Raw genomic sequence first — 27193 nt, 5'->3', positions numbered from 1 at the left:
GCCGGTGTAATGCGGGGGAGGAACGGAGGCAGCAGACGGAATATAGAGCTCCAGATGCTGTCGAAGAAGCTCCTGCTCGGAACCTGATGACTTGTGGACGAGGGTGACCATCTCATTCTTAGTATGCTCTCTTTTTTTCTCTAGATTTAGCAGGCCGTGGAGAATATTCCAGGTCTGTGGAACATTCATGTTGCCCTCCATGCGGTCGCAAAGGGCATTCCAATGCTGGGTGGTCAAGTTGGTCGCATGCCTGTCAAGTTGGTCGCATGCCTGCTAATGTCCTGGTTGAGCTTAGCCAGGCGACGACGTAGAGGGTGGTTGTGTTTCTGCCTCTGGAGTCGGCGTGCACGGCCCTCTTTAGCTTCCCATAAGTGGGAGACGAGAATTAACCACATCAAGGTGAGCTTGTTCAGGGACAGTTTTGGTTGCACCATCACGTTGCTCGAGGAGTTTGGCAGTCCAGTCATCCAAATCATCAAAGTGGTCAGATAAGTTGGCATCAAAGAGATTATCGGAAGACGTCCCAGTCAACCAGCTTGTGGGAACGGGTGCTCGGCAGTGGGGGTTGCTCTTGAATGAGGGTTTCAACAACATAGTGATCACTTCCTAAATCATGAACAGTGTTGTGCCAGACTGAGTTGGCAATGTTATGTGTGATGGTCAGATCAGGAGTGGTATCTCTCTGGAAGCTGTTACCTTGTCGAGTGGGGTGTGCCGGGTTCGTGAGGAGGTGCATCTGATGTGAGAGGATCGTAAAGCTAAAGCTAAAGTTTCAACTAGTGCGCTGCCTAATTATTGCGTTTATAAAATGCATTTTGTAGGCGAAAAATCGAACAAGTGATTACTGCAGTTAATATGCTGCTGGAACAGGGTGTTTTTATGGAATCCTTTCTTCGGCTGTCCATTTGAGGCTTCACTAGTAGTACATGTTTTGTGGCGATCAGGTATCCTTTTACAAACGTTTTCTGGGAGGTTCTACAGACAGGTTTTCATCAGTCTCCAACCTTTCAAGGAAAATAAGGTTTGATTTTGAAGGTTGTGCTCAAAAGACCTTTGTCGAGTCCCTAATCATTTTTCCTCAAGTTTTTTTTAGCAAAACTCTTTAAAAACACTACTAGGGTAGTTACTGTGGAGTGCATTTCCTCTAGAACTGTTCAGTTCCTGAAGGTTTTCAAAGTGATACTGAGAAATAGGGCCCCTTGTCATTGTTCCACCTCATGCATGGCCATGGCATGCTTGATTGCAAAATAGAGCGCGACTTAGACGACAGTAAAGAAGGACGACGGGACAAGCACTTGTTCCGTCGTCCTTCTTTAGTGTCGTCTAATTTGCGCTCTATTTTTCAATCATAATGCACCAACTTGCCCAACAGATTTGTTTCATATGCTTGTGAGCAAAGCTTCTTCAGTGCATACAACCCAGACTTTACACCTGTGCACAATCTGTCACAGTGCGAAATATATGCCAGTGAAACATTTTCAGGTATCTTTTTCATGGCTGTGCTGTCAGTGCGACTAACCAATGTTTCCTTGCAGGCAACTTTTGTTGGTAAGAATTTTCTCATGTTTTACAAGTGACAGTTCCTCATTACAGCTCTTCAGACATCTGCTACGCCCATAGGCCTCTGGGCAGAGTGCACTCTTTCATGACAAACCAGGTTTTTCTTTTCCATAAAGGATTTTTGACAAGTGCCACACGTGTAGGGCCTCTCGCCAGAGTGCCGTCTCTCATGTTTAACCAGCTGGTATCTAAATATAAAGCTCTTCCCACAGATGCTACACTGGTAGGACATCTTGCCAGAGTGCAACGTTTCATGCATGTTCAGCTGGACTTTCTGAGAAAAAGTACTTGGACAGAAGCTACATGTGTATGGCTTCTCGCCTGAGTGCACTCTCTCATGCACAGTCAGAGAGAATTTTCCTTTAAAGCTCTTCTGGCAGACGCTACATATGTAAGGCCTTTCGCCAGAGTGCAATCTTTCATGAACAACCAGGTTGTGTTTTTCATTAAACCTCTTCTGACAGATGTTACACACATAAGGCCTTTTGCCAGAGTGCAATCTTTCATGAACCACCAGTCTGGATTTTTCCTTAAAGCTCTTCTGACAGATGTTACACACGTAAGGTATTTCACCTGAGTGCAATCTTTCATGAATAACCAGGTGGCCCTTTCGTGTAAAGCTCTTCTGACAGATGTTACACACGTAAGGCCTTTCACCAGAGTGAAGTTTTTCGTGAGTAACTAGAGCGCTTCTACGAATGAAGCTCTTATCACAGGTTCTACACACATAGTCCCTCTTGCCAGAGTGCAATTTTTCATGATTAGCCAGTTCCTGCTTTTTCCTAAAGCTTTTCTGACAAATGTTGCACACATAAGACTTCCCAACAGAGTGCAGTCTTTCATGGCTAACCAGATCGCTACTTGTAGTAAAGCCCTTTTTACAGATGCTACACACGTAGGGCCTTTCGCCAGTGTGCAACCTTTCATGAGCAATCAAGTTACTTTTTCGTGTAAAGCTCTTCTGACACATGCTACACATGTAAGCCTTTTCGCCAGAGTGCAGTCTTTCATGAGTAACCAGGATAGATTTTCGATTGAACCTCTGCTGACAGATGCTACATTTGTAGGGCCTTTCACCAGAATGCACTCTTTCATGAGCAACTAGGCCACTTTTCCGAGTAAAGCTCTTCTTACAGGTGCTACACACATGTGACTTCTTGTCGGTGTGCACTCGCATGTGTTCATACAGTCTGCTAGTTTCACAGAACACTTTTTGCAAACAGTGCAGATGTAAGGTGCCTCAGTGGCACACTTTTCCCCATCAGTGGCGTGGCGGTTACGTTGTTCGCAAGACAGGCAGAAATTGAGCTTCGGATCAATTTGTATACTCTTGCTGTCAGTTGAAGAATTCCTAAATGGACAAAATGATACAAAATTAGGAAAAATTCTGTAAGAATAATGCTTAAAAAGCCAAACAACCGTTTGACCTAACAAATTAGTTTTGTGGGCAAAAAATGTACAGTGTTCGTGTGATCACCCCCACAGCACAAAGCTAGAGAATGTCCAAGGTCTTGAATAATTTACTTAGCACTTTTTACCCGAATTTACAGATTGATTGAGAAGATAAAAAAATCCTTGCGGCAGGTCCTACACACACAGATTTGAAAATGTACGTTCTCTTATTAAATTCAGAAGATCTCAACTAAATATATGACTGAATAGAAATCTCTTATAAATAGTTAGACAAAATGTGACATTTTACTCATTCACAAAACAGCAAAAACTTCTCTCCAACTTACAGCAATTGCAAGTCTTCTGTGAGTCCTAATTTGGAGGACCAATATATGCAGAATGTTACCAAAGATGACCTCAGCAATTTAGCTCAAGACCCCTTCTGCAAGATATCCAACTGTGAACCTGTTATGTGGGAGAAGCCTAGGTTCTTGAACTTATAGCATAGAATGTAGGCTCACAGAATGGTTTTGTTCATTCAGTGTGATCACACTAAACCCATATACTTCCTTGATTTGCAATGAAGCTGGTCTTCAGTCTGTCTGGAAATGTACAATGGTACTGGCCTGCTCAACACAGATATCGATAAAAGAAACATAACATTTGACACTAGAATTAACATTTGACAAAATACAGCTGACCAACAATTACATGTGAAAACACAGTTGCAGTATAGAAACTTTACTAATTGCACACAGCTGGAAATGAACAAGTCATGCAGAACCTATGATATCGTTTTTAATGTCAGAATTCATGCGCATCACTTCGAGTTTAAAATCATATATGTGGGTGGGTATGTCGACATTGATGCATATGAAAGCCCCAAGCCCAAAAAAGTGCCCACACTCACTCTGCAAGTACTGCGGAAGCTTAAGGCTTTGTGATGACCTGTTCTCACAGTGGCCACTACCACCAGCTCGGCATGTGGCAGGGAAGAGTACATTTCTTTGGTGTATTAAAAAACCATGCACTTAAAAAGGGTGGTATCATTCTAGGTAGTGAGATACCTTATAAGGCGCCTAAGGGGCTGTTGAACGTTGTATCATGGCCTCCGAGATTACCCCGCGCGTTTTGCTCAGGTCGTCCCAGTCGGCCGGTGAGAGCATAAGTTGGAAAGGGGGCGCAGCCGTGTCTTTCACCCCACCACGGCGCTTGCCACCTATGCATCAACTATTCTGCTGCAGCTAGGCGCAAGCGAAGAAACGTGTGTTTTCGCAGCTTGCAGTCAAATTGAGTCAAGAAGCCAGGTTTAAAATGACAGGTACAAGACAATAACTTATAACTTTATTGTGGTTAACTTAATAATATGAGGCGCCCAAGTAGAAAGATTAGGCAGCAATCACCTGAACGAAGCGCAGTCGATTCTGGCACTCTATGCTGCAGTTTCGCGTCCTTATTTCTTATTTTTCGATTTGTCGATGCGTATTTACACGTGGTGCCCTTGAAAAACACCTCACGTCCTCACCCAACATTATCTGCAATAGTGGCGACTTGCATCAGACACATAAATACAATATTAAGATTTCTCTTGATTGGTATGCATGTCAGGATAGATTTTTTGCTGTGACTTTTTAAGGCAGGCTTAAAAAACCGTAAGCATGCAAGGCCAACAAAAACCAATCGTGGTACATTAGGACACCACTGTCCATTGAAATGCAGTGTCAGTGAGTATTTAAGAGGTTTTAGTAATTTAGCGCTTTGTGAACTACTATAGCGCATATGCGCGGCAGTTAAAAAAAGCTAATCATGGTCGACAAAACCTAGATGATACATCATAGCATATGAAGCTGCATAATTTGCGTGATGTGCGACTCAGACACGTCTGTGTTTGCAATTGAGAATGTTTATTGCTTGTACACCTGTGCGTGCTGAAAACTCAGATAGATTAGTTCACTAATCTAGCTGAGTTTGGAAGTATTAGATGTGCTAACTCCGCTATTTTTTTTTATTTTGAAAGATCACTTTTAAGTTTGTGATTTTTTACTTTTATTGCCTTTTCTGTTTTCAAGTCCCGCTCAAGTAATCATCTCTATTTACAGTGTTTTAAAGATATTAAGCATGTTATCGTGCCCTTCTATGCAAAGTAAGGGCCTTTGGACGGTTTGTTTTCACATTTTTATACGTGTTTCCGTGGTTCTTTTCAGCACTTTTTTATTTTAGTCTTTCTTTTTGGAAGAGGTGTATAAATGCACTTTTTTATTTTGTAAGTTAGCTTTCATTTTTCTATTGTTAGTTCTTTTAAGATTCTGTACGACTAATTATCTCCATGCTATCATAACGATTATAATTGAATGTGTTAACTCCGCCAGTTATACATTTTTGCACAAATGCATGGTGTTACACCTTGGTCAGCATTTATGATTTTTTTATTCGTGTTTCCATCGTTAGTTTTTGTCAGGGTTTTTTATTCTTGTCTTCGCTTTGCGCAAGAGGTGTATAGAACTCATATTTCTGAATTCTTAAGTTTGCCTTTTTTATTTCTAGGTTTTGTATTTCTTGTTTTTAATATTCCGTTCGATCAATAACTGCTTTTCACGCTATTATAACAATAAAATCTGTTAACTCCAACAATTATGAATTTCTGTGCAAATGCAGAGTGGTAAAACATTTGTCTGTTCATGTGATTTTTTTTTCCGCTTTTGCCGGTATTTTCGCTGCTCCTTTATTTTTGTCTTTGTTTTGTCGAAAAGCTGTATAAAATTGCTATTTTTAAATTTTGTTAATACCAGTTGTTCTATATTTTTTATTTTTATACTTTCTGTACTTTTGTTTTTCTCACATACGTTCATCTAAATATCTTTATCTGCGCTTTGTATCGATAAATTATATTAACTCCGCCGATTCGCATACCTGTGGGAATGCAGAGCTGTAGATTTGGTGCCATACGTACGTGGCCGGTACTTAGCGGTTGTGTACGTTTGCTCTAGAATCAGCCAACAATAGGCTTCTCTTTTTCTAAATGTGATTCCGAAGCGCTCGAATAACAATCGCTCATAAATCAACGGCGCATATATATATATATATATATATATATATATATATATATATATATATATTTGTATATATACATATATGAGAAAAAAAATGGATTTATGCCTCATGGAATAAATCGTATACAGTAAAAGCTCGTTAATTCAAACTCGAAGGGGACCATAAAATTGTTCAAATTAAGTGGAGTTCGAATTAGCGGGCGGGAGCTACAATGAATGGAAATCACTCCACACTGCGCAGGCAGAATGCAAAGAAATCACCTCTGGACTCGTTATCGCTAATGAGGTGCTACTACACATTTGTGGCAGATGATTTCATAAATGTTTCGTAAATAATAAAGGCATGAGCCAGAGCACTGGCGCCGGTGGTGCGGCGCCCTCTGTAGAAGTGAAATAAGCTGTTGTTGTAGAAGCTGCTGTTGTTGCAGCAGCACCATGCGTGCCACGCTGTTGTTTTTCTGTTTCATTGTTTTGCATTTCTAGCAAACTTTTTTTGGATTTGCGACACATTGCAATCATTCTGGGCCTGCTTCTTCTGCGAGGAGCGAGGAAAACCAGGGGATCGTAGTTCAAATTAACCATTCTGGATACCGACGCGTTTGAATCATCGGGAGTTTTTCCCCATTGAAAGATACAATGCAGTACTGGGACAAAAGTGTGAGTTTGAATTAACCGGAAATTCGAATTAACCGATTTAATTAAGGCGCTTTTACTGCATTACAATTAAATGTTGGCTTCCGCTTCGTGGAAGAGTGCAAGGGAGGGGTGGTGGGACCCCTGTATGCGCCAATGGAGACCGGGAGGGCCGAACTGCAAGGGCGGAGGCCTGTGCCTCGAAGGTGTCGAGTTCCTGCCTGTTTCAATGAAGTACCCATCCACTACAGGTGTTCTGTGTCAGCATCTTCGCAGGAGCTAAGAATAAATGCGGGAAATAAACTCACAAATACACTCGTGCCAAGACCAGAAAAACGGCAGTGTTGATATGCCGCCAAATGCCACATAAACAGCGGCCCAACGGGCTGAACGATGCATTCGATGCATAGCTGCGCACTGCCGCCTGGCTGAGCCTGGTGGAACCAACATGCTTACAATATTTGGCTGGGGCGCGCGGCGATTAACGCATGTGGGGGAATCCCGGAGGCCATGGTTGCACTGACAGTGACCTCTACAAATATCGGCTTTGAAGACACAGCGAAGTGCACGTGGACAAGACGACACAGCACAGCAAATGCTTCTAGTGTGTCCTGCTTGTAGCGAATGCCTGCAAGATTCTCATCGAGCATGGGACTAGCCACCAGGTGCACAAACGAGGGAATGGGAGCATGCCACCTCACTTCGGACACTGCCGTAAGGCCACCTTCAGTTTTATCGCCACTATTTCTCATGCACTGCACACATTGACAAATCGACATTCTTTGGCAAAAACAACGGCTTCGTACATGAACTTGTTGAGGGAGCAGTTATGAAGAACACAGGTGACACCTATGTCAGCACAGTTCCCATGGAATGGACATAAAAAGAAATAGACCTACTTCGTGATTATCCTGAAAAGTGATGTCGCGGAATGGAGGAATGTGGTGCTTTCTCAGCATTGTGCAATGCTTGATGTATGTAGAGATAATACATTCAGTTGATAGCACAGCATTGCGCCAGTGTTTCCTTTCTGCCATCCATGGTATTTAACAGCAGACCTGTTGAGGCCGACACAAATCCGTCCGCAATAGACAGTTAAAAATATGGAAAAAAAAATGCAGCGCAGACGTATGCGAGTGTCTTGCAGCGGCTACCCGGCATCACCGCTCGCACAGTTCGTTCAACAAAAACAAGAATAATACTGAGCATACGTCTGCCAAGTCATCCCTTCACAATCCACACTTCGAGACAGCCACCGGACCAGCTGATAAGAAAGTGGAGGATTAGTGAAGTGAACACGCACTAGAAGAGGATTTTTGGTCTGTCGCTGTGCCATCAGAAGATGACAAGGGATGACGAGGACTGCTACTGAATAAAACACTTTACATACCCTAATGGTCTTTGCTTTACATTGCCATCTAACATGGCTTTGCATTGCTGGAGTCCGGCTGCTCCCTCTCTCCTGAGATCCACTGTCAGTGCGTGGAAAAGCTAGGACGCCCTCCAGCTCTGCTGCTACTCTACCCTTGCACCATTAGTGCAAGCTGTGGCAATTTTTAGTTAAAGGCTGAAGTTTGCAGTCCTTATGAACCAACTTTCCCAATTTTATAATCGTGATAACTCAAGTAATTGAGAAAAAAATTGAGTGCACTATCAACGAGGTAGAAGGCAAGGGTTCAGCTGACCTACCTATACCAAGATGATAACCCAGTCATCGTAAAAAACAGCACCACTTGGGCTGCTTGGAAAACCATTTTGTCAACTCAGCCTTTTTCCCTCCAAAACCGGTGTGGGCATCGAAATCTTATTAAATTAAAAGCTGTTTTTAAAGCTTTTAAAGCTGTTTTAGAGCAGTTGGGCGCAATTTTCATGCTTTGGAGCAGGCTGGTGAAAGGAAACGAAATTGTATCAAACTGTGCAATATGAATAGCTCTCTCCCCCCAGGCAATCTTATTTGATAGGGAGAATGTTTCGCTGTCATCACTAGACTAGACCTTTGTTCTTTGATTGCAGGACCTCCCGATCTAATTTGATGATTCCAGAAACCCTAACGCGGAAAGATGAATACTCGCAGAGGAGATGCCACGGCATTCAATTCGCCAACACTGTGCGCTGATAAATGCTTGCAGGTCAGACACCGTGGCATTTGATTCGTCGGCACTCGCTTGTGCGACTAAATTTATGTTGACTGCTCCTTGGCTGCTTGTGTATTCTTTGAAGTCTTAGCAGAGCAGAAGTTTGCTCCAACCAGCTTTGTTCGTTAAGAAACCAGTGTTCTCCTTGACCATATCCTCCTATGCAGCGTTCTGCTTGGCTACGTGACAATATTTGACTTTTGTTGCCAAAGCAAGCAATTGACTTCAGCACTTGTTCGTGTTATCTTCACTTGTATGGCTTGACAATTTGATTTTGGGGTTTTCGCCTTTCTCTCTGTTTCTCACCTACATTGGACAGCCGTAGAATAAACTTTCAGTTTTGGGTCAGCTCAGTCCATTCTCTTTTATTCAGCAGTTCTAAATTTTCATAATATGAATAAACAAAGCCAAATCACCTCAGTCCCCACTTTGTTTAGATGCAGTTTAACTGTGTGCACAGATAAAACCTTGTGCCAATTTTTTTGTAAAACGCTGGCTGTGATATTACTGACATCCACATTAAGTGTAGGTTTATTTATTGCATCGAATGTTCTGCAATCTGTTTATATTTTCATTTGTACAAGAGCATACTGATCTATATTTGCTGCATCAGATGTATCACACTTCCTTAACCAAATCCTTGTACTACGCCTGGACTCTGCACAGTGTCTATGTTCTACAAGCAACAACACTGCAAGTGTTTCAACCTACTGTGTGTTGCCAGAGCGCGGAAGGCAGGAGCAGGTACGACGACCGGTCTCTGAAGGAGGGAATTTATGCGAGGCACCACCTTGAGTTTTGTCCACATCCCGAACTGAAAGCAAAATCAAGAGTCCATGCAGCTAAAGGCAATGACTGTCGTACATTCATCAGATACTTTTCATTTCAATGCTTCGAAGTAGGGTAATACGAATCGTCAAAGTGATCAAATAGAGCGACCTGTCCTGGGCAGCCTTGGCTGGAGCAGACTTAGCCTCGCTTGAACCTTTTTGAGATCAAGAGTTAGTTGCCCAGAAAACAGTACTAGCCTTGCAGAAGTTTGCAGGTGTTCGATTCTATTACATAATAGAATGCTCATAAATAGAAAAAAACAACCTCTAACCTGTAAATTTCTCTCCTGTCTGGGAGCTTGTGCTGGTGAGGAACGCAAGACAGCACTGCGTACCTGAGAAAGAAAATGTTTGCAGTGCAAACACACCAGCAGTTACACAACAGGTACCTATGGTGCTGGTAGTAGTGCTGGCTTGTGTCTGGCTACAGGATACATGCCGGCTGGAGGCTGCAACCACAGACATTCTGCAACGCAGCCCTCAGCAATCGATGTTGCACATGGTATGTTTGTTGCCACTGTGCGTCTTCTGGAAGTGGGAAACACAACCACCACCAAAAATTTATACACACAAACACCAAGGCATCCTGTCAGAAACCAATTGCTAGCCTCACTTCTGGCAGATAATGGTGTGCAGATCTTTTGGCCACCACACACGCCTCTGCAAACAAATAGTTAAAACAATCGTTTCCTTGTTATCCAAAAACAACCAGAAACCAAGAACCACGCATGCATTTTTTCAGTCCCTCATGCGCTAGCCCGGATAGCCACAGCTGCCGCACTATCACTCTGCATGTGCCATACGTTTTCTGTTCGAGGTTCCCCGCAGTCATCAGCCCAGCAAGCTCTTTGACTGAAACGATTAAAAATGCTGCAGTTTCGAAGTAATAAACATGCAGAGTTTAAGAAACTCTCTTTTGCTCAGATACTGACCCATTACTTTTATGTGAAGCACTTTTTGACCACTAAATGCCAATTCCAAAGGCCTCCATAATAAAGGATATCAAATACGTAATAACAGTTGCAGTAAGCAGAGCATATGCAACACAAACACATGACACTGGCCCAAAGAATCTAGGGACCATTATTTGTTTTGTTGTGCTTTAAGAGCAATATTTCCAAGGCTTGTGTCCTCACAAATCACAAAACAACCTTCTATGCAATCATAAGTTGCAAGCTGGCCAGCACATTTTTATTTCTTTGTAGCAATGTTTAAACATCACTCGTGGCTGCAGCAGTGACGCTTCAACCCCACCATCCTGTGTCATGGCTGGTTGTTGTACTTTACTGGCTAGAATGGCTCTAGGCTGTGAAGAACTGGTAGTTGCTGTCGCAGCTCAGATTGAAGGCAGCAGCCATTTCAATCAAACATGCCTGAAGGGAGCCATGAAGACAAAATACAAGTTTGTGTTATTCGAAAGACTTCGTGTTTTATAGTGCCCCCTGCAATTGTCCAAATGCAAACGATGCTTTATTCACTGAGAAATTAATTATTTAAGTTAAAATTTTGATTTTCCCGTTAAATTGTGCATTTTCGTGGTCTGCAATGACATCACAGGAACCGACCGCTCTGCAGCCGATTGGGAAGCCTTGTTTACTGTTAGTGAAGCTAGATGGCGCCATCATGCCGTGGAAAACCGTTTTCTGCCTTTGGTTTGTTTTTGACCATATTTAAACCTGGCTTGTTTTTGTTCAGGGAGAAAATAATCGTTTCGTGAAACATAGTGCTCGCTTGACAAATATGGTCACGTAAGACACCGTTGCTTGCGTCAATCGGCCACTGTCGTCTAAGACAACCACAAAACCCTGCAGTCCTTCCGGCACTGTCTTCCGATTTTGCTGGCACTGTCTTCCGATTGGCTGTTCAGGCTTACTTTATCGTGACTGCTAGGTCTGTTTCTCCCGGGCACGGAGTCAGGCGTGGTTCGTGTGGCACAGTGGTTGCAACTCTGGTTTCTGGTCGTGAAGTCGTACATTCGAACCCATGTTCTTCCATATTTGTTAATTTTTCAACTTTGTTTTTTGTGATTTTCTTTGCTTCCTTCACTACGTTGATTTATTAACAAACTGGGTTATTTTGCGGCATTCTGTCTTTATTTAGTCTAGACCTGCTTTTATGTGTAGGGTTAGGTTAGGTTGGGGTAGCACCTGCCTATACTGGTTGAGTTAGGTTAGTTGAGGTTAGGTAGAATTGGTTAGGTTAGATGTTCGCTTCAAATACATATGCGAACAGAGCATGCACCAGAAAAAATGCATCTGTGCGGGAGGCAGTAAAATGCCGACTGCCAGCAAAAAAATGCTGGCTGGATGGTCACATAGTCATGACCACCCAGTGGTCGCGCAAAATATCGTGTGTTGTTTTTAATACATTATTAACTAAATGCAATACAGCTGGCCCAATATTTGAGGCAGATAAATTGCCGGCTGCCAGCCCAATATCCACACCCTTTTAGATTCGAAAGCGCGCTTCAAATAACTCTAGCGGCCCTGGTTTCGTGAGCATGGCTAGCGTAAAATCGCCTAATTTCGGCACTCGGAACGAAACAGGCGTAATGACGCCTCAAACTGCGTCTGTGGGTTGCTCCTGCTGTATGCCATTCTGTTTACAAACCCGACGGCGGAAGGGTGGCCCTCAGAGGGTCACGAAGAGTTGACGAAGCCAGACGAGCCGCTAGAAGCACTGCACACCGGCCGCAGGAACAAAGGTTCGGCACAGACTGCACGGACGAAGGCGCGACGACCGAAGGCGGCAGAGCTTATTGGAGGCTGCTGCAAGGCCCACAGATGTTTCGGCGGTAGCTCAAGCGATCATCCGGACGTCTTGACAGCACACACGGCGGTAGTCCGCGCGCTGTCAGGCGTTCTTGGGAACTGCACGGTCAACGCAGACGAAATTCACGCACTCACGACTACCAGCATGAAAATGGTGCGCAAAAAAAAAAAAAAAACGAACAAAAAATCAGGATGCGGGGCAGAACAACGGAGTACGATTGGGAAGACCGAAGTCCTGCAAACACTCTAGTGATAAGAGTCGTGTCTAGTGCTAATCAGTGGTGTGCCGCACGTAACTGACAGCGCTGCAAGCGTATGCTGACACAAGACTGTGGGTCTATTCGTTTCACCTGCACCGCGTGAACCAGTTCAGGCGGTGCCGCACTTCGCCGTTCGTTTCAGCGGTGCAGCTCGCGGCACCTGAACCGCGCCGTTCGATTCACCGGTGGTGCCGACGGGTGCAGGACGGGTTCACGGCTTTGCCTGCACTCCCTGCCGAGGAGGTGCAGAAGCAGACGAAAAAAGTGCAGGGCTGGTTCCGCCGATGGCGGAACCCACTTTGCACCGCTGTGAACTGGTTCAAGAGGTGCAGGCTGAATCGAATAGACCCTATAACCACTAACTAAGTGGAGATCAGTGGCTATAACGTCCAATGGTAAATTAACTAGACCTTTCGAGTGACGTCCTACAGCTCCGCAAATGGAGAGGCTTTTGTTGCTTGAATGAGTACTTGCATAGTACTTGCAACGCTGTGGCACGTAACTCGTGATGTCTAAAATGACCATCGGACGTTAGTAGAACATACGCGTGCAGCGCTGCTAGTTACGTGTGGAACTCACTAGAGACGACTCCACGACTCTCCGCACTAGAGTGTTTGCTAGACTTATAGATCTGTCGCTCAGCAAAAAGTTTGTTCAATGGTATTTCGATGTTCAGCTCCGCTTGCTGTGTTTGTGTGTGTGTGTGCACCATTTTATGCTGGTGGTCGTGAGTGCGTGAAAGTGGTCTGCGTTGACCGTGCACCAAATGCCTGACAGTGCGCGCACTACCGCTGTGTGTGCCCGTCAAGACGTCCGGATGGTCGCGTGAGTTACCGTGGGAACATCTCTGGGCCTCGCAGCAACCTGCGAGAAGGTCTGCCGCCTTCGCTCGTCGCGTTTGTCGTGCCTTCGGCCTTGCGGTCAGTGCAGAACAGAGCCTTTGTTCCCGTGTCGGGCGGCCGGTCTGCACTGCTTCTAGCCGCTCGTCTGGCTTCGTCAACTCTTCGTGACCCCCTGAGGTGCGGCCGCCGCAGTGCCTATTCTGTGGACCAGTCCACAGGATAATGTTCAGCTTTATTCTGTGGACCAGTCCACAGGATAGTGTTCAGCTTTATTCTGTGGACCAGACCACAGAATAATGTTCAGCTTTATCCTGTGGACCATTTGAGGCGGCGCTTGGCGGTGCTGTTCGGCGCGGTCGTGTCGTGAACATTTTTTTTTTTTTAGATACTTATTTCAGTTTCGTAACTGCGCCGACTGTGCCTTCCCGGGTGGGCGCTCTGGTCGCGAGTTGGAGGGACTTTAGGCGGCTGCGTTGACGGCGTGCGCCGGTCCGCTGAGCTCTAAGTTGCGGTGTGTAGTTGCGTGTCTGCTCTACAAGTTTCTTCTTTTCGCTTGCGTTGTGCGAGAACTTTGCCTCTTCAGTGCATTCGGTTGTACGACCGCGGACGAAAACGTTTCGTGACTCCGTAAACACGCTGTTTTCTTTCATGTGCTGTCTTGGCGCCCCGACCTACCTCACAGCCGGCTGTACGAGCGGATAATAATAATAGGAATCTTTATTTACAGGAACAGTACATATTAAGCAGCTGACGCTTGTGAGATGGCTGAGCACATGCATTGTGCATGGGGCACATGCTTATGTCTTTTACAAAGTGAACGAGGAGGAAATCTCTTGCTAAAAAGCTTTTAATAAAACCAAGCAGCCTAATGAAGAAAAACCGAAAAATTCTTAATGCTATCACCGTCGGCAGGCGCGCATGCGTGTTCTGCCCCTTTCGTTTACCGCCGGTGCAACTCATGGAGGAAGAAAAATGTTTTCCTCCATGGTGCAACTACACGGTGCTCCTATGCGGTTCGGTCACAGCTCCCACGCAGTTACTTCTGTCGGCACTTACCGAGCCGCTTAGGGGCTGGGGCTGGCATCTCCCGTCGTCGTAATCGTCCTCTCATGTCACGGTGCTACAACACCCGGACACTCGTTTACGCCTCGCGCTAGAGCGCTTCGTAACGCGTAATTAATATGCAGTGCCCGGAGCAATTTTAGAAGAATTGTCTTCTTTCGATGTGTATGATAGTTTTTGACCACCAAAGTTCGGTGAGCGGGTTTTAAACCGACACTGATGTGTTTTAAACCAGTGTCGTAGTCATTCACGTGCCTGTTTGTTCTATATGCAATAAAGAAAAAAAAAGCATAGTAAAAAAAAGAAAAACACAGAGACTCTCCTTTACGCCTCGAGCTAGAACGCTTCGTGCTTCGAAGACAAGAGACTTTTACAGCAAAGCTGTATACCTCTATCCACCCCCTCCCCGACGGTTTCAACTCCGTTAATCAGAACAGCATTCCCCTTTACGCACAGCAAGCGATGCAGGTAGCGTAATGTCGTCGTCAGGCATTTAGTACACAGCATAACAGAACACACGAAATCAACAAAGACTTCCGAAGCGGCGAGCCCTACGTTCCACACCACGACGACCACGATGCGGCGACATGCGGCCGAGTTCACGTTCACAAAAATTAGGCGGGCAAAGAAACGTCTTCAACTCCCGATGACATGATGCCGACCGTTTTAACGCTACAGGACGCTCAGTTTGTGCCGTATTTGTCTCACGCGAACTTTGTAATATGTAGTCGCAATGTTTATTATAGAACAACAAGCTTTGCGTGGCTTCAGTTGACTTCGGGGCAGGCTTGCTAAAAAAATGTTGCAGTACGTTCAAAATCGGCATCAAAAATATGTGTTACTAGGTTCATAGCCTAGGTTTTTTGTAAACCAGATCACAAACCTGTGGACAAACCACGCAGAAAACGCTAAGTTGGCCGCACAACCGCGCGCTGAAGAAGCAAGGTTCTAGCACGCGAAAAGAAGAAACTTGTAGAGCAGACACGCATGCACTACACACCGCAACCACAGAACAGGGCCGCAACTTAGAGCTCAGCGGACCGGCGCACACCGTCAACGCTGCCGCCGACACCGCGCAACACGTGACCGGAGCGCCCGCCCTGGAAGGCGCAGTTACGAAACTGAAATAAGTATCTAAAAAAAAAAAAAATGTTGCACGACACGACCGCACCGAACAGAGAGAGAGAGAGAAGTGATTGGATGGAAGAAAGGAAAGGAAAGTGCACTGGGGATATTATTGAGCTCAGTAGGGAGCTCACCTGCATACAACCCAGTGCGGTGGGGAGGGGAAGAGGGGATAAAAGACCTGGGAGGAGGCTAGGGGTGGAATAGAAAAGGTGTGAGAGAGAAAGACAGGAAGAAAGGAGAGAGAGAGAGAGAAGAAAAAAAAAAGAAAAGAGGGGGAGGGGGCACTACGTAAGCGACAGCGGCACAAGTGTTCGTTGAGTAGCCTCAGCTACAGGCGCTGGGTTAGTCCAGTGGCCTCGAGAAATGCCAGGAGGTGTCGGAACACTTCACGACGGGAGCTGGCAGGACCCGTCGGGAACAGCAGGTCCTGCAGGTTTTGTCTGGGCCGTCCGAGACGCTGGAGTGCAGCCTGCAGCACTGCTCTGTGTGCTGCGTGCTCGGGGCAGGACAGGAGCAGGTGCTCCAGCGTCTCGGGTTCGGGGCAGTCGGCACAGGCGGGGGAGGCGCGTCGTCCTTGGTGGTGCAGCAGGGCCGCCACCTCGCAACAGTTGAGGCGCATCCGGAGCAGCAGGCTCCGGACGTCCCTGGTGAGGCGCCCTGGCAGAACGGGCGGGGCCTGGCCAGACACTACTCGGGGGTCCGGGTGGCTGGTCAGGGCCATTCGGGCCAGGATTTGGCGTGGGGCATCAAACGCAGTCACGTCCTGGGAGTTAGGGGTACCTGGCTGGTGGGCACCCTTGGCCAGAGCGTCGGCCGCCTCATTGCCCGGGATGCCCATGTGGGCCGGCAGCCAGTGTAGCTGCACAGTGCAGCCACGGGACGCCACCGCATGCAGTTTGGCCACCAGCGACCGCTCCACGTGCCCACTGGAGCTGCCCGGTTGGTCAGCCGACTGCAGCCGCAGGAGGGCTGGCCGGGAGTCCGTGAGGACGAGGGCCTTGCAGTCTGGGCCTGCCCGCTCGAGCAGCAGGTCCGCAGCCAGGTGCAGGCCGGCCAGCTCCGCGGTGGTGGACGAGGCAGGGAAGGGCAGGCGGCACACCCGGCTGGCGCCAAGTGTTGGGGCAGTGCAGGCGGCTGCCGCATTGCCCGTGCGCACCGCCAAGCGCCGCCTCAAATGGTCCACAGGATAAAGCTGAACATTATTCTGTGGTCTGGTCCACAGAATAAAGCTGAACACTATCCTGTGGACTGGTCCACAGAATAAAGCTGAACACTATCCTGTGGACTGGTCCACAGAATAGGCACTGCGTTTGCAGTACGGAGTGGTAAACATCAGGAACATCCCACAGACGGCAACTTGAGGTGTGATGACGCCTGTTCCGTTCCGAGTGCGGAACTTGGTCAATTTTACGCGAGCTATGCTAATGAAACCGTGGTCGCTAGAGTTATTTCTTCCGAATCTAAAATATCATTCAGCGACCTCGAACGTGTCAAGAAACACCACCTCAAAACTACTCTCGATTGAAACCGGACCCGTGCCTATATGCTAATTATTGCAGAGCAAAATCAGCGGAATGCGGAGCGAATAGAACGTCTTTATATGCAGCTTTTCTAAGGGGGCGAAGGAGGCCTCTGACTGCAGTGTAATGCTGGAAAGGTTGCTTGTTTCAGAACAGTTGTCCGAGCGACCGACCACGCGAGCGCGTGGCGAAAACCACCTCTGTGCACTGTGGAGGAACGGCGCCGTTGCGTGCTCGTAAATATGCAAGTTTTCTCCGTGCGCACTGATCAGTGTGTGCCGATCGCGCAGGCGTTTGCGTATGTGTTCTGGGCGTGATAGTCTATCCATAGCCTCCTGTATAACCGGTAAATCGATGCTCAGGATGGTTTCTTTGATATTTGCGGTTTTTAAAGCAAACCCTTATGGTTCTTTAGGTTTACAAGAAGTATTCAGAACATTGGATTGGGAACAGGTGGGAGTAAGGGTTAATGGAGAATACGTCAGTAAGCTCAGATTTGCTGATGACGTTGCCTTGCTAAGCAACTCGGGGGACGAATTGCAAAGCATGCTTTCCGCACTGGGCGAACAGAGTAGAACCGTGGGCCTGAAAATTAATATGCAGAAAACTAAAGTAATGATCAATAACCTCGAGACAGCACAGCAGTTTGAGATAGGTAGCGAGACAGTGGAAGTGGTAAGCGAATATATCTACTTAGGCCAAGTTGTGACCCCAGATCCCAACCATGAGGCAGAGATAATTAGAAGGATCAGAATGGGGTGGGGTGCATATGGCAGACATTCTCAGATAATGAATAGCAGACTACCATTGTCGCTGAAGAAGAAAGTGTATGACAGCTGCATCTTACCGGTACTCACCTACGGGGCAGAAACTTGGAGGCTCACTAAGAGGGTTCAACTTAAATTGAGAACGACTCAGCGGGCAATAGAGCGGAAAATGATAGGTGTAACATTAAGGGACAAGAAGAGAGCGGAGTGGGTCAGGGAGCAAACTGGTGTTAAAGACATATTAGTAGAAATTAAGAAGAAGAAATGGACGTGGGCAGGGCATGTAATGTGAAGGCAAGATATCCGCTGGTCATTAAGGGTAACAGAGTGGATCCCTAGAGAAGGCAAGCGTTGCAGGGGGCGGCAGAAAGTTAGATGGGCAGATGAGATCAAGAAGTTTGCGGGGATAAATTGGTCACAGTTGGCACAGGACCGAGGTAATTGGAGAATAATTGGAGAGGCCTTTGCCCTGCAGTGGGCGTAGATAGGCTGGTGATGATGATGATGATGATTAGGGTTCTCACTGATGCCGTTGCACGTCAATATGCCCTGCAGGAAAGTCAACTTTCTGTGATGATGATAATGAATAATAGTCGGTGAAGTGAAAGAAAAAAACTCTTTCCATGGCCGGAATCGAAACTGGGTCCCTCGCGTTATGAAGGCGGTGTCTATCCAACATCTCCATCATGACATGGTCGAAGCAGTTGGGAAAACTCAAGACAAAAACCAAAGAATTCCTCACTAGCAAAATGGTGCTTTTCTGCTTGCCGTAGGACTGTTAGCCGCATGACGTTAGGCCTAACTGCCCGTTTTGAGGTTTAGGACATTAAGCCTAACGTCACATCTCGGGGTTGAACACTTCAAACCGGCACTCACTCAAAAAATTGCTCACTGAATACCAAGCAGCAGGTACCGATTCACGCCGCACACCCCAAACCCAAGTGTTAGGCCTACAAAGTGCACACCCGAGAGTTGCTCTGGGTATTCAAGAAAAGTGGTGCGTACCACAATAGTAGCACATGTTCGCAGTGTGAGAACCCGCCGCGGTGGCTCAGTGGCTAAGGTGTTGCGCTGCTGAGCACGAGGTCGCGGTTTCGATTCCCGGCCGCGGTGGCCGCTTTTCTGATGGAGGCGAACAGCAAAAACTCCTGTGCGTGCGAGATTTCACTGCACGTTAAAGATCCCCAGGTGGTCAAAATTAATCCAGAGCCCTCCACTACAGCGCGCCTCATCGGCTGCGTTGCGTCGGCGCATTAAACCCTACAATCAATCAATCGTAGTGTGGGATTGGCCAACCAAAAGATCCATCATGAGAAAACTGCGTTAAACCATCATCATCCTTAGATGGAGGGCTGCACGATCTTTATCATTGAAACAACATAGACCTAGTTTGCTGACTGTGTTAAAACATAAAAAAAGAGTAATGCCTTACGCACGATGTCATGTACTAAGACTGTAAAAAGGTGTGCACACGATGATGTTGATTAGAGGCTCTTCCCCTGTATCGGCACGTTGGTTTGCCAGCAACCAACTTGCCTGTTTTATTCCACTTGTTTGCCCTATCACCCGCCGTGGTGGCTTAGTGGCAAAGGCATTGTGTTGCTGAGCCCAACGACGCAGGTTCAATTCCTGATCGTGGCGGCCGCTTTTCTGATGGAGGCAAAAAGCAAAAATGCCCATGTGATAAGGTTTCGGGGCACGTTAAAGGTCACCAGGGAGTCAAAATTAATCTGGAGTCCTCCACTACGACGCACCTCATCTCATGTGTGTACCATCGGTGGGTCGAACCGCATAAAAAAATATATTTGCCCTACCCTCAGCTATATTAATGGATTTGCCTCCTCCTATCTCCCCCCCCCCCTTGGCATTAAACTCTCATCACTCCCTTTCCCCTTTTCCAGCTCTTGCACGTTTCTTTCTTCCCCCGCTGTTATAAATTCTCATCGGCTTGAGTACCCCTTCTATATCGCCATTCATTCCGTACTTTCTTTTCTTCCACCCACCTCCACTTCAGCCACCTCTTTGTCAACTGTATGCCCCGGAAGCTGAGGCTCTCCCTCACACCAAATCCCAAAGCTTCGTCAACATCATTTCTGCCCCCCCCCCCCCCCCCCCGCAGTCGTATCTGTCTGCGGTCTATGACAATATGCTCTATGGTTTTCCAATCCCTGCCATGGCATACACAGGTTCCGTCCTGTTGCCGGTAGATACTCGTGTATGCCCGTGTTTTCAGACACCCCGCCCGCGCTCCGAAGAGCAACACAATGCCTTGCTTATTGCCATAGAAACCCTTCCGGATTTCTAGTTTCTCTGTCCTATAAGTTTCCAGGGTTTTCTTCGCTTCCATTCTCTGTGGTCAATTCATCATCTCTGCTGCCTTTACTTGCTTTTTAACTGTTGCGTACATCCCACATTCTCCTACTGATCTTCCGTACCGTTTTGTCAGCTCTCTGGCCCTCCGTCTCCACGACCGACACACCCTCGCCATCTAGCAGATAGTGGTTTAACTCATAGAAATCCACGGCCAAACACAGTCGTTGCCAATCATATCCCTTCGCATCGTTAAAGAAATCGTTTTAACATGGCAAGCACCTTTTGAACCTTTCAATTGTCTGCAGGACCGCTGGAAAATTCATTTTGCGCTCAGATCACAACTCACGATGGGATCGGCAGTCTGTCTGTCATAAATTTCATTTCTAGAGCTGTACTGTACTTCTGCTAATCTGCGATTGTTGGTAGCGATTAATCAACAACACCAACTCTGGCTAGTCAGTGAACGGAAGCAGTTTTGCCGGTTGGTTAAAATTCAAGACAGACTGTTGCCTCCCACGGACCTGCCGTGGTGGCTCAGTGGCTAAGGCGTTGCGCTGCTGAGCACGAGGACGCGGGTTCAATTCCCGGCCACGGTTGCCGCTTTTCTGATGGAGGTGAGAAGCAAAAATGCCCGTGTGTATGAGTTTTCAGCGCGCGTTAGAGATCCCCAGGTGGTCAAAGTTAATCCGGAGCCCTCCACTATGGTGCGCCTCATCACCTAAGTTGCATCAGCGCGTTAAAACCCTATAATCAATCAATCTGTTGCCTCGCACGGTGAGTTGTGATGTGGGACTTGCAGAAGAACTGGAAAAAGCTGTGCTCTGCACTTTGAAAGCAGTCTTAGTTTTTCTTTAGTAAACCAGCCTGTGGCCCTGGCTATGGAAGCTTTTTCCCCCTCTCCCGAAGTGCCCTGCATTAAGCCGCGTTAGGTGAAACAAACTAGTTAAACATTGGTTGACTGTTGTCTGAGCCACCCACCGTAAAACATGGTAACTTGAGGCTATAGTCACTCAGGATCCAATCACAGCCTGCCTTACTAGGAAGCTCTCCTTGGCTCCACTTTACTTCAGCTACCACAACAACATGGCTACCACCCAAAACTCGATCCCACTCTGGCTGAACCGCAGAGATATTCCCATAAAATTTAACCATAATACGAATAGGACCAGGTTAAACTCGTAGTGATGCTTTTTTTTTGTAGATATATTTTGCTGGCAGTTCTGAAAATATGTTCTTTGGTAAAGTGCCAGCCCTTTAGACTGTAGGCTATTACAGAAAGGCAAGATTTTGCTGTCTGCATCGCTGTTTTCATAACATTTTCTGTGTACCTAACCTGCATCTTTTTACCAAAGCAAACTCAAGACAAGATCTCTCTATCACATGATCACCAATCCCGCAAACAACACAATTAGTCACCTGCATCTAACCTAAGCGAATTCAAGAGAAGATCTGTGTATCACTTGATCACTAATCCCACAAAAAACACACCAAGTCACCTGGTTCCAAAAGTGCTCAGGATTGAACCAGTGCTCTCAACCCCAACAATTGCGTGCTACACCATCGCCTCCTTTACGTATACTAGCACAACTATGCCATGGAACGACTGATCAGATAGGGAGGCAAAAATACCAGCCAGAATTAGATTAACACTGGGCGCGAATACTGCAGTCATGCTGAAGCAAGTCGCCGATCATTTTAAAGTGCGGAAAAAATATCTTGCTGGAAAAAACATGCCAGCTGTCCTATCCACTTTTTCTTAAAAAAGTACTTACCCGAAATTCCAAAGCTGGGATAACTATGTAAGAGGCTTCCTTTGTTTGTGCAGATATCTCCCAGCAATTTTCAGCAGCAATCATGTAGCATAACATATTTTAAATCCATTTTAATCTTTTCATGCACGAGAAAGCTCAGAATAGATACCCTTTTGCAATCGGCAGCAGCATGACACCATCTGCTCCTCCTGGCCCCAAACTTTCGATGCGGGGGCTCCTGTGACATGGCCAACGCTCTGGCTGTGGTTGGGGTGTGCTATTCCGCCAAGTGTACACGTCACGGTTCTGGGACCGACATTATGCTGCACGGCGCTTGGAGGTGGTGGAGACCACGGCCTGTCTGGGCACACCTGCGTCCGCATCAGCAGTGGTGCGACAAAAACTATGACGTCACAGCCGCCCTCCTATCATGGCAGCTGCCTCGGTGTTCGTTTAGTCGAAACCGAAACTGACATGAATAGAGGAGGCTGTAAATAATTATTTACGCTGCTATCGACCGTCTAATGGGCCATTCTATGATTAGTGGGCTTGTAGGGGCCCATAACAGCGAAAAAAACATGAAAATTCCATGTCAGTACTCTTTACAAATAGTATTGAAGTAATTGACCAAGGTGAAAAGCTTAAAAGCGTTGCAGCGACACGTACAGTCATGGACAAATGAAACTCAAAAACAAAAATGTGAACCAAAACACACAAATAGCACGATTTCTTTCCGCACAAGTGAAATCATTGCATTGCTTTATGTAACTTCATGACGGTAACAAAGATTGAAAATGTGTGAGCCATTATTTTATCTCCACTATCCTTATTCTTTTATTTTGCATGTTCTGGTTTCCCAGTTCTCATTTCATTTGTCCATGACTTTACAGATTCTTTGTTCACTTATCTTTGTCACCACCTTTTTCTGCTCTGTGACAGGCGCTGCAACTGTGAAAGTTTTCACGAAGACTCCACCCAGTCACTGTGTCCGCAGTGCAGCTCTGGCCATTTTCCATTCTGCGGTACATGAGGCACAGATGTCAAGGTGACAGCTGGGCAAGAGCTAATCCTCTCTCCCATCCGACAGTTTATGTCACGCCCACATCAGAACTCACTGTAAACAATCGGTCTTGAATTTCAACCAACCCGCAAAACTGCTTCCCCTCAATGACCAGCCACAGTCACTGTTGTTGATTAATCGCCACCAATTGCAGATTAAGAGACATACCTCTAGCAATGAAATTTATGACAGGCAGACCGCTCCCGTTGTGAGTTCAGACTGCTCCCATTCTGAGTTGTGATGTGAGCATGAAATCGGTTGCCCAGGGGTCCTGCTGACAGCTGAAAGGTTCAAAATGAGGTTGCCACGATAAATCGATCGCATGCATAGTTGCTGTCGGATGTTACCTGAGAGGACGATCACGAGCTGACCGGGATTACCCACGGCTGTCTCCGGCCGTGATTTCCATGTTGCACCACTATCCATCAGGTGGTGGGGGCGTCAGGTCGTGCACATAGCATTTTATGGTCTGATTTCATGACACCGTGCATATAGGTCATTTGCAGTGAGCAGTTAGGCCTGCCTTATCCTGATAGTGCCAGCGCCGCATGAGCCACTACTGGCCTTTTCCAGTTTCTGTTTCACTGTAGACTCGCATTGTCTGCTCGAAGTACATTGTTAGAAAAGTGGGTTAGGCACGAAGAAAGTCATAATTTAGCATTGTGGACACAGTCGGAGCTCATGTTTCTCGTCATGAAGTGGAACGGAATGTTCACTAAAGTGCTCCAATGTACAGAAGCATGGAAAGTCTGCAGCACAGCGCCACCATGCGTGCTTCAGTCATTCATTCGCAACAGTTCAGATTCCCTATTTTGATGCGACAGGTAGATCAGACAAAGTGTGGAAAAGCAGAAAAGTAAACATTATCTGTTACTGCTGTGGCTCAGAACTTTTTCAGTCTGCGCCCTCAGCGAGCATCACATACCTTGCGAAGGGCATTCTCGAGGACACTAGTATCTGGACTCTTGAGTGATACATCTCACTGCGCAAGTCATTCAGGTGGATTATTGTTCTATTGGTACATTTTCAGCGTAGTCAGATGCCTTGAATTGTCTCGAATTAATGCAAATAACAATGAGGCTGCACAAAATGGAAGTGTACCACTTCAACTCTGTGATTAAATTCTATGTAGGATTCAGATCGGCGACATACATGGCTATCACAGTAAAGCCATTATGTCACGAATAAATAAAACTTGCTACAGCAAATCTGGCAAAAATTAATGCGCAAATGTATAATTCAAAATAAAAACTAAGGAGAAATTGAAAAATTATCTTGTTGCATATGCTACCAAAGCAATTATGTAATGCATAATATAAAAATACGAAAAACTCACATCCACAGCCTTATGGGCCAGCTCGGAAAATATTCTAGGTGTATTACTTCATGATTTGTGCGCAAGCGGACCTAACGTTACTAGCCACGCATATGCAATTTTTCCATCCACTATATGCACCATATGGAAATTTCAGCGCGCGTTTCCATAGCCGCGAGTTAGCACATTCCAAAAAGGCAACAGCTGATAATGGGGGACAAGTATCAATGCACACTGTGTTAGATGTAAGTCGGTTGACAGTTATAATGCTGAGCGCTGCAGCTGTTTTATCGCATGTCAAAACATGAAAAAGCATTAAAGGAGTAATGTGCAACTTCCACACCCATGCGGGAATATTTTTTCTGACAGCAGCCGTTCACATTCATAATATAGTGGGTCAACGGCCAACCGTTTTAACCTAGGCCAAAAGGAAAGCTTTCAAAACAAGCCTTAAAGCTTTATTAATACATCTAGAATTGTGTTTTGTTACACGATGTTACAGTGCTGAGGCTTTTATTTTGTTACTCTAACAAAGAAATAGAAAAAAAACTAAAGCCATCAGACAGCTTTATTTGAATGAAACGTGGGAACAAAAACTAGGCAATGAAAGCCAATCAAAACAGCGCTCAAACAACCTTTAGGGGGGATTTTTTGAGATGAAGTATTCTCCAAACATTAGCACACCTTACCTAGTTTTAACAAGCCCCCATTCACAGCAACCCCTGAAAAAAATTGTCAAATATGCCCGTCGAGCCACGCCAGTGGTCACAGATGCGGACGGGCACCAGCGAAGGCCATGGGGAGAAACGTACCACGGTGACGATGTACCACCTCAAGCTTGTGACGTTACGTAACTTCTAGCCCATGTAATTTTTTTTTTGCAGACAACCAATATTGCAATGCATTTTGGCATCCTTTTTAGAAGATTAACTATAGTGTTAAGTATTACGCTGCTTTCATTATGCAATGCACTGAAAAAATCACTCGAGTTTTAGATGCTAATGTGGAGTGGTAACATATTATGGTCCACACTGCACGAACAAAAATTTTGGGAACTAAGCCGGCCATTCAGCCTGGGAGTATATCTTAGAACAAACTCATGATTATCTCGTTACCAAAAAGCTGAAAAAAGTTTAGTTTAGTACATTTAGCTTAGTTCGTTTAGTACAAAAAATTTAGTACAATGTGCCCAGATTGGTATTTTCATAGTTGGATCGCTGCAGCGCACTTTTGAAAAAAAAAACAGGAAACCTTCCCTGTTTTGGCTGGTCAAGGAAGGACAGACTTGATGAAAGCAGCACAGACATAGCTGCCAACCTACAGATGGGTCCTCTTTTTTCGAGTCGTGAGCGGGAGAAAACTTACAAGAATGGTGGTGGGCACCTTGGAAGGTTCACCTCGTAGAAATAATCCAAAAATGTATAGAAATGTTGGGTTGTCTTAAAAAAAAACACAGTCCCAGGTATTCAAACCTAAGATTTCTATTCACAAGCTCAAGGAGGTACCTTGTTGCCATGATGCAAAGCAGAATCGCTGTCCTAACCATTCCTAACAGATGCCCAACAAGAGGAACAAATTGTGCGCCCTGAAATAGGCTTGTCGCTAAAGGGCTAACTACACACAGCGAAGGCGACGAGTGATGTGAGAAATGAAACTTAATGGGTACAGCAAACAGGTAGTGTGGGTGACAGTGACAAGAAAAAAAATTTATACCCAGGCTGCCTACACGGCGACAGCGACAGGCAATAGGCCATCTCCATGGCTCGCTTTTTGCCATCTCGAAGTAGCCCACAAGCGAGTGACGATGACGGAGAGCATTGGCGGCACTGTATTAATTTTTCTCGCTTGTCGCTGTTGCCCTCACAGTGTTTGCTGTACCCTTTCAGTTACTTTTTCTTGTCACTTGTCGCTGTCGTTGCGCATGATTACGACCTAACAGTTCATCATTATCCTACTGGGAAAATCTTCTGCATTAGACACCCCTGCGTTATGGTAACTTTGTATGGTGTAAATCGCATAAGATCACACTGGAGGCTCTTCCTTAGTGGCACTAGATTTGCATAGGTGCCCTGAAGACTACGTGAAGGCCAATTGCATCGTGCAACAGCAAATCTTGGTATGTGTGACTCAGAATACTCCTGCGGGCATGTTCGACGTAAAGTACTTCATCAGCGAAGGGATGTTAGTCCGACATACCATCAGATTTTTGTGGTCAGTGTATGTCCGGTGTATCTAGCCTCTGGGTGTGTACCGATGTACAGCGATATACAGTCGGCCGCAAAATTTTGCGGGATCTGGAGTGCATTGCGGAGCGGTGCCATCTTCCGCCCTAGACGGCCCGGTCAAGGCTCACGAAACTTGCTCGCCAGGCGCGCTTTAGGCATGCCTGTCCTTCCTTTGTTATTGGGCATCTCTTGTCACTCGCTTCCCCGTGACATGCTTTCACTATCCCAGGCAGCCGCTGTGGCACCGCGGGACCATCGCCACGGGTCTGCCACTGGTGCAACACATCGCGCAGCTCGCACCCACCTTTTATGATGGAATCAACATTGTCAAAATATATGCTATCTCTCAAGTGATGTGCTGGCCGAACATTGAAGTTATAGAGCTGTTATTAGCAAGGTTCTGGCGAGAACTGCAGGTGTTGACAGGTTTTGCAGAAAAAAGTCGCGTCGACAAAATTCATTATTGCAGCAATGCCAACTTTCTGGTGAATGCTCTGTGGCTCAAGATATAATGTCGATATATCTTGGAAAAAGGTCATTCCAAAATTAGCGGCTAAAATGACAAAATGGCAATAAATT

The 27193-nt window shown here is 46.0% G+C and overlaps 2 protein-coding genes across 9 annotated transcripts in view; one reads left to right on the top strand and one right to left on the bottom strand.

Moving 5' to 3' along the window:
- The window catches only part of LOC144159620 (uncharacterized), a 28840-nt gene extending 16237 nt beyond the window's left edge, over positions 1-12603 (bottom strand). For 2 of the 6 annotated variants that reach the window (XR_013320339.1, XR_013320341.1), the window contains exons 1-4: positions 12211-12603; positions 9990-10128; positions 9873-9935; positions 9482-9584 (exon numbers count right to left, since the gene is read on the bottom strand). Coding sequence is in view for 2 of the 6 variants with exons in the window: in XM_077691209.1 (XP_077547335.1) it covers positions 1598-2737 (1140 nt within the window). In the remaining 4 variants the exon portion in view is untranslated. Of the gene's footprint in view, positions 1-856; positions 2912-6713; positions 6915-7534; positions 7713-9481; positions 9585-9872; positions 9936-9989; positions 10129-12210 lie in introns of those variants that run through there. The other 4 variants (XR_013320338.1, XM_077691209.1, XR_013320340.1 and 1 more) reach the window with 4 other exon arrangements.
- Positions 1-27193, top strand: part of LOC144159615 (uncharacterized) — a 164646-nt gene that overhangs the window by 99472 nt on the left and 37981 nt on the right. The gene's annotated exons all lie outside the window — the stretch shown is intronic.

Source organism: Haemaphysalis longicornis, unplaced genomic scaffold, assembly GCF_048455015.1.
Source record: "Haemaphysalis longicornis isolate Haplotype H1 unplaced genomic scaffold, Haemaphysalis longicornis Haplotype H1 scaffold_10, whole genome shotgun sequence".
NCBI lineage: Eukaryota > Metazoa > Arthropoda > Arachnida > Ixodida > Ixodidae > Haemaphysalis > Haemaphysalis longicornis.
This window is presented reverse-complemented; position numbering and strand designations above follow the sequence as displayed.